We start from the raw sequence: 8,392 nt of genomic DNA on the forward strand, positions 1-8,392 counted from the left end.
CCTCTCAGATGCGAGCGAGTGTGGCTGTTACGCAGCGGAACAAAAATTTGATAAGTCTAACTTACACGGGCGTGTTGATTGTCTGAAGCTGACGCAATAAGTAGCATACGTTTACTCCAATGAATATTTCAAAAACTATTGTAAACATCTTGTACTGTACAATATACATATAATCTTCAACAGTAATATCATGCAAAACCATCCACAGCTTCTTGAGTAATGTGCTAATGATCTGTAAATGATTTTTTTAATTAGATGAAAACGATTATTTTCTAATAACTACAGCTCAACAACTGGCGCAAACGTGAGTACGCACACTTGCGCACGCACACACACACACACACACACACACACACACACACACACACACACACACACACACACAAACACACACAAACACACACACACACAGACACACACACACACACGTGCGCGTTGCTGCAACCGCTACTCAATCAGATCAAGAAAAACATGAATTTCATGTTTACTTTCAATATCTGATTGAGTTACAATCAAAGTTGGAACAACACAAAGGGCTTTTTTATCAATAGTGTTGGGACTTCTATATCTATTTGACTATTACAGTCATGTAGAGCTGGACGCGCTCGGTGTCTTCACTCTAAGAATTCGATGTATCATTTGAAGTGGTACACAAAATGGTTACAAGGTGGAGCCTTTGAAAATGAGATACAATTTCTCTTGTGGCTGTCGGCAACTTCAGCAAGTCTTACTGATCGTTTCGTGTTGATTGTCTGAAGCTAGCTGTTTTTATTTGAATATGGAGGCTGTTTACTCCATTTTGTTCTCACTGACATTTTCATGGCACCATTTGTATTTCCCACATCATCCTAATGTCTTGGCTTTCGGTTTTTCAAGGAAAACAACGGAGCGATCTCGCGAGAAAAGTCGAGACCGGCATTTTTTTGTGATAGACTCAAATTGCATCACATGAACCAACAACTCCATATTTTAAACAATGAATTTCAAAGTTTATGTCAATTGATAGAACATATACATCTGTCAAAAATAACTTTGGACGGCAATGACTCTTCATTTCTAGCTAGGTGCCTACATAAGAGCATTTGGAGTCCATGTGTATACTAACTGGTATGTGTGTGATAATGTTTGTCGCTTGTCTAATCAGAAAAAAATGAAGCGATAAATAAAAAAACAAGAAATCTAATAGGTGGGTGTATACTTAGCATACATGAGAATAGAAAGAGCTGGATTTGTTTTCAAGCGTTATCACCATCTTTAGTATTTTCACACTGAGTTGTGGTCCGTGCGGACACATATATTCTGACTTTGATTACATTTAATTTTTGTTTTATTTCATACCCAGCAGTTTTTTTGCTTTGTGTCCAAAGAACAGAAACTTATTGTTTTCACTACGACTAGCATATAGAAATAAATAGAGCCAGTTGGCCATTATCCAACTTTTTTGAGCGTAAAATTCGCGGTCAGTGCCATGATCTCATGATCAAAGCAGGGGTTTCATCGGGTAGGTCAGTCATTTGAAAGAAAGTAACCTCTTTTTTTACACATTGTCATGGAAGCATAATCTTTTCCCACCAACTTTTTCATCTGCCTTTATTGATCATCAGGACATGATACGCAGGGTGATATGATTTCTGAAAATACTTACCTTGGAAGGTGGTCACTATACGTGTTTGCACTTTCTTACTGGGCAATGAAATCATGAAGAAGTGTCCTCAGTCTTCTTGTTTCAGTTGCGCCTCCCGGCCAGATGAGCTCTCTGTGTAGCTGGTACGCTATGGATTGTGACAAACAATGTTTGATTAGTCTTACTTACATGGGCGTGTTGATTGCCTGACGTTGACGTCACTGGTAACACAAAGGTGCTCGAATGAACGGCTAGAAAACGCCGCCTGTTGAGAAATCGACCAACTGCAACCTCTGACTGTATAGGCAACAAAAAGTACATTTCTATGGTATTTACCTGGGTCACTTTCCATGCATTTAGAAAATACAATTGCAACTTGGATGCCGGACCACATCCAATGAATAGTTCACTTCAAAACTTTCAATTATGATTTTAAAGCCAAGGCTTGTTGGGAAGCATTGTTTAACACTTGACAAAAATGACACTATCCCAGGTTATTGCAATGAACCAAGCCTACATTAAGTGACGTCGTGATATGTAAAAATGACTATATGCTATAACCAGGTCAGTACGCGAAGACCTTTTGTGCTTAATCCAATCAGATTGTCGCCGGCGAGTTTGACAGTAAAATTTCTGTGTCTTCCACCAATCTATGACTCCTGAAATGTATCTTTGTTTGGCAGTTTGATACTTTTTATTGGTCAAAGTCCGAACGTTCGTAACTTGAACCAAAGAAAGGACAATGCTACCGTTTACACTGAATCAGGTGCTGTTACCTGATACAATTAAAACCGTTCCAACTCCCCAAAACAAATTGCGTCATAGACAATTTAAGGTATGAGTCATGATCACAAGATCAGCGCGTGCACCATTCTTCTCTCTTCGGCTCTTTTCGTCTCGGGAGACGGTTACGCACAGACATAGGGGTGTCCATAGATTTTTACGGGGAAACACCCCCAGTTCGTACATTTAGTTTGATCTGCATCGTCCAATACATGGAAAGAACACCCCTCTACTCTCTGTAGTGGTTTAGTCCCAGACAGATATAAGCTCACTGTCAAAAGACTTGGTGTCAGGTGATCACCTGACACCAAGTCACGCTGTACATTTTAGCAGTCCCCAGGTGCAATTCTGTACTTCTAAAGAACAGATTCAGAGGTAGAACCACCTTCAACTGGCTGAGGACATCTCGTTTTCTATTTGGTAGTAGAGAAAGGTGAGTCAAACAGTGGTGTTGAACTTCTGAAATGTTTGAAACAACAATGGGGACTCCTTTCGGGGTTACAGTTTCAGTCAAAGGCAATAAGAAAGGTGGAAAGAACAGACAAGGTGAGGACCGACTTAACATAAAGTGGGTGAGGCACAACCCCCTTGTCACTGTTCGTATGATTGTTGAGGAAAAGAAAGAAGGAAGATTCCTGAAAAGGTGACTATTTCTCGTTCTAACCAATGTACGCTTAAGCTGAAATGTCTGCAGATTCTGAAACACGACACTAGCAGGTAGTCGGTAAACGCACCTTTAGTAAACAGAAGCCTGGGTGCATGGCAAAAACAAACAGGACTACATTCTGTCGCACAGAGCCATGTTTTGTATAATTGAAACATCTATGACTATGCTTGTTCTTTGCCTTTGATCTACAACTCTATACGATCAAAACACTAAACATGCGTCTATCAGTACACTTGAAGTTACATTCTTAATTAACGTTAGATACAAATCTAAATGACTTATTTTTAAGGCGTTGCCTATAATTCACCCCTTTCTTGAAGTGATAACTGTTACATCAACGCAACAGGAGTGAGGTAACATTGTAAGCAGCCAGCTTGCTATTATTCAAAGATAATACTGATATCTGTACCACAACGGATCTCTGTTCTGGCAGGATGGCGAGAAGAACGTTGTGCACATAGCTGTTCAAGTCGAGACGTCATCCCTGCCATTTATTACCATCAGAAGCATTAATTTGATTAATAGTTTTTCTAATAGTTGAGGCATTAAAAATTATTAAATCCACACCATACAGGCATTTATTTTCGATTCTTTCCGACATTGGACTCTCTACCTCCATACCCCCCCCCCCCCCACACACACACACACGGCTTTAGTTTAATAAGGTCCGAAACGTAAGTGCCCCAGGAGTTACTGTTTCTGAATAAGGTCTGAAATATCGATGTTTTACATCGTATAGGCAGCTTTACCGTTAGTGCAATGTGGTTTTGAGTCACCGCGACAAATAATTTTTACAAATATCTGTATACAACAAAACTTAGCTTGTACATGAACTATGTTACATGGGCCAGGATAAGTTACTTATTTACATTTGTCTGCCCGTCACAGAAAACGTCATTTAAGGGACCATTGACGTGGCTGTTCCGTAAGACCATGGAAAGGACTGCTCAAGAAACCATGGACATGACTGCTGAAGATACCATGGACGGAGTTGTAACTCCACAAGCGCCCACCAGAGTCTGGAATCGCCTCCTGTCCGTCTGGCACTCCAAACCGGTGCAGATCCAACTTTTGCGGATTACCTTAATCTTGTATATGACAGGTCTTGTCATGGACATCGTGCTGGCAACACGTTACTACTACAGTGGGGATTTTCATTGGTTTGGCTGGACACTGGGGTTTATGCTTGCACCATCAATTGTGATGAGTGTTCGTTCAGGACTTGGCATTGAAACTGTAGAGAATAACGTGAGTAGGTGTGACAGTTTTTTGTTATACATTCTGCAGTTGGCTATGCCATTAAGGTATTTTGACATCCTCCAAATGTTATCTAGTGACAATAGACAAGTGGACGACAGTCGCATGTTAAGGCTCTGTCATGCACACCTTGTGATAGCCATGTTGAAAGGCATGCCGCAACTGATTCTAAAGATCTACATCATTGGCTCCAGCCAAGAAGAGGTCACTGTCCTGGAGGTCATCTCCATGGTGATATCACTACTGGCAGCTGCCAAGGCTGCAGTCACATTTATGTACTATGACAGGGGACATGACAATGATGTGCAAAGTAACCATCAATTTGTTATCGTATTAATCATTTGGAAAATAGTTGAACTGAGCGTCCGTGCACTGATTATAGGCCTGTGTCTATCGGCTGTCATACAGATCCCCATCGTTGTTATTGGCTTACACTGGCTGGCGATGGTATTTTCCCTCAAATTCACCATAGAAGACTATAAAGATGTCATTGAGGGTGGTTTGTATTTAGCCATAGGTACATTTAGCACAACATTTTATTGGAAATATACAAATATGCTTGTATCAAACTCAGTCTTCACACTTGTGGGTAACTGGCTAATGGGGATTACCTGGAACGCATGGCGCTTAGCTAAATTCCAGTGGGATTGGTATATTGTATTGTATATTGTATCAACCACGGTTCTCATACCTGCAGGCTCAATCTTATCGTGTGTGCTTCTTGATGCCGCTGCAGATTTAAGATTTCCAGGATGTTCATGGCCGTAGCCAGGATTTTGGTTGGGGGGGTTCTTTTTAGTAATTGTGGGACCATCGAGCGCCGCAGGCGCGAGACTCACGCCGAAGGCGTGAGCTGCCTAGGGGGGTCCGGGGGCATGCTCCCCCGGAAAAATTGAAATTTTGACCCTCTGAAACGTCATTTCCTGCATTTTGACGGGCAAAAATCGCTTGCGAAGTTTAATGGAATTTCTATTAAAGGACAAGGCTTTTGCGGAAGTCTTTGAGGCCAACTCCCTCGACATATTTTCACCATGTCCGACACCAAAGGCGCGAGGGGTCGCAATGGAGGTCCGGGGAAATTTTGAAATCTGGACCCTCTGAAAAGCCATTTCCTGCACTTTCTGGGGCAAATTTTGCTGATAGACTCACTAAGATTGACTGAAATGTCTATCAGGAAAAAATTGCAAATAAGTAATGCCTTTGAAAAAAAAAATCTTGGACATGAAAAAGTGGACCTTCAAGCCTGAAAAAGTGGACCTTTTGAGCGTGTGGGGGGGTTCTTCCGAACCCCCCGAACCCCCCTGGCTACGGGCATGATGTTCTCCTTTCAGATAGTGATGTCGCTTGTGACAAAATCAATTGTATTTTTTTTCTTGATTGAAAACACATAACAAAGACAATGTGGCGCTGCACTCAAGTTATATCAACTAATTTTAACAAAATACAAATAAATTAATTAACTTAGGTAAGTCCCACCGCCCCAAGTCATACAGTAGTACCAATTAGCCTAATTAAGTACATATGAAAAGGAAAATTAACAAAAGTAGAGTTGGGACTTCTATATCTACTTGACTGATACAGTCATGTAGAGCTAGAAGCGCTTAGCCTCAATGTAAGTTTGAGTGAGTTCCATCGTTTTGAAATTGTAACGTTACACAGAAGGTACCAACGTGGCACCTCTGAGAATAAGATGTAATTTGGCATTGTCTGACAAATCATTAAGGTAAACTCGATGACCAAGTGAATCTGCAAGATTGCCGAAAAATCCCGATCTCTGATGAATATATAATGGACAATGAAGTATAAAGTGTAAGACAGATTCGCAACGACACCCACGTCTACAGGAGGCACTGGGAGACAGTCCTCGGATGAACAAACTTTGATTAAGAGCATGCGCACAGGTGACGATGCGAAGCCGGAGAAGAAGAGCGAAGGTGTAACGAGGGCCACAATCGTAGTGTGGGGGACAAATGGGACGTACTAATTTAATTAGGTATTTCCGAAACAACGAGTAACGTAAGGAACGAACATCAAGGTCCAAATCGTTCAAAGATAAGGAACGAACATCAAGGTCCAAATCAGTCAAAGTTGATTGTAATATTTCCACACGAATGCTGTCTATCCGTATATACTATGTAACTAGTGGTAATTATAATTTTCAAAGATTGAGGCATCATGGATGTAGACTTGAAACCAAATAAGATATTGTGTTTAATTCTGGTGAATATAACGGAGGGTCCCCTAACTCATACGGCACCATAACTTAGAACGAGTTTTAGATTCTACTTGTCTTATTATGCAGAAGTGAGCCGTGTTTGCTTTTATCTACTGTGCTGAATATTGGTGCAATACGGTGTCGAACTTGTAAATTTACGTTCTAAGTTATGGGACCCCCGTTATACATGTACACGTGACCCTCTTACCACACCTTGCTTTAAGTTTGTACTGAATGAGAAATAAAGTTACATAATATCATGCAAGTTGTTTGGGAATACATTATTCAATGTAATTCATTCTTATCAATTAGTAATGCAAAAAACTACCTCATGATTTCATTCATTCCTTCATTCTTTGCTTTTTTCATCAGGAAAATTGAGTGACTCAGATAGCCTGAGTATCATGGCTAAGAGTGAGAACCATCCTTGGTATATCTGACTATATCTGAGATATTTTTTGTTTGTTTTACAAAAATTTCCCTGGACGAACATCATGTCCCTCTGTTACACATCTTTATCAAAGTTCACAGAAAGAAACATATTGAAAGAGTCTGAGTTAAAAGAATTTAACGTTAAGTACAAAATACGGAAGTAAATACGGCCTGCCCGAAGTTGTGTTGGGAACCAAACATTATTTGAAGTAATTAGTTTTAAACTAGCGGCAAAATCGAGCATTGCAAGTATAGTTCAACTCCCATGTATTTACAGATTGCCATACATTGTACCTGTTACAGTTGTCGCGCAATAAAGTTCTTCTTCTGTTAAAACATGCAATGCTCGTTTTTGCCGCTAGATGGTGTCAATTACGGTACCCACAATTCATTTTCAAAATGGCAGCGCCCATGTCGTGATCCGAGGCGTGAACTTGGAATACCTCTTACCAAAGCTCTCGGCCTTCTTCACAACATTTGGGGCCTGTGTCGCATTCTAACAACGCGTTGTGACAAGATAAGACATCCAATATGCCGCGAACACCGTTCTATGAGGATTATATGGGGATAAGGAAGATGGCCCAGCGTATCCTGAAGGAGCGAGAAGCGGCCTTCCAAGCCCTCCCCGACAGAGAGAAGGCGCGTCTCCGGCCAAGGATTCTTCCCATTCCCGTCCAAGAGGCTGTGAAGAGAGGAGAGAAGCGGCTTTTTGAGGTTCTGAGGGACGAGGCGGACTGGGGAGTCGGGAAACTGGTGACCCGCGTGCTGTGGCAGACGCGTTACCCAGAACCTTGCTTCTGGAGGCTCACCAGGGTCGCTCCAGACGAGCTTGCGGAAAATCGCGACTTCGGAGAGGCTTGGGGGATTCGGACATGGCGGGGGATCTACGAGAACGCCGAACGACAAATCCTCGACGCCAACACGACACACGGCTGGTGGATTGTGCCTCCTGAGAAGGAAGAAGAGTTCTGTACCATCCCCGAGGACTCGACCTACGCGGAAGAGCGAAAGGTTCCCTACGAAGTGCCGGTACCTCCGCTACTGAGGGCGATGATTTTGGCGGAGCGGGAGAGAAAGGGTGAAGATCTGACTGAACCTATGATGCCCATAACTGTGGCTACAGGACCCCGTCACAGGGCCTCACAAGTGTCATGGGAAGAGTACAAGCAGTGGTTGAAGGAGAAGAATATTTAGTAGATAAAATCTTGGATTTAGATATTCTAGGAAAGATTTCGATTATGACACTTGTAAGCCCAACACTAACAGTGGAAAGTACCACAAAGTGGTTATACAGTAACAATGCATTATGTTTTGCTGTCAAAATAAAATAAACTTGAAAATGATGCAGTAGTACTGTTTTGTCTGGCACAAATTGTTTGAACAAAGAGTTCTTTCATTAAACATGTTATGGTTG

General features: G+C 41.7%; 2 protein-coding genes across 2 annotated transcripts; both read left to right on the forward strand.

Annotated features, from left to right (window-relative positions):
* The first annotated feature begins 2,226 nt into the window (after positions 1-2,226).
* LOC118425249 (XK-related protein 6-like) lies at positions 2,227-5,164 on the forward strand. The gene is made up of 2 exons (XM_035834024.1): positions 2,227-2,840; positions 3,963-5,164. The coding sequence occupies exon 2, from the start codon at positions 4,008-4,010 to the stop codon at positions 5,097-5,099; it is 1,092 nt and encodes a 363-aa protein (XP_035689917.1). The 5' UTR covers positions 2,227-2,840; positions 3,963-4,007; the 3' UTR covers positions 5,100-5,164.
* A 2,182-nt stretch (positions 5,165-7,346) lies between these two features.
* On the forward strand, positions 7,347-8,392 carry LOC118426400 (28S ribosomal protein S34, mitochondrial-like). The gene has a single exon (XM_035835769.1). It carries the CDS (start codon positions 7,510-7,512, stop codon positions 8,170-8,172), a length of 663 nt encoding a protein of 220 aa, XP_035691662.1. The 5' UTR covers positions 7,347-7,509; the 3' UTR covers positions 8,173-8,392.

This window comes from Branchiostoma floridae, chromosome 11 (assembly GCF_000003815.2).
Source record: "Branchiostoma floridae strain S238N-H82 chromosome 11, Bfl_VNyyK, whole genome shotgun sequence".
NCBI classification, from domain to species: Eukaryota; Metazoa; Chordata; class Leptocardii; order Amphioxiformes; family Branchiostomatidae; genus Branchiostoma; species Branchiostoma floridae.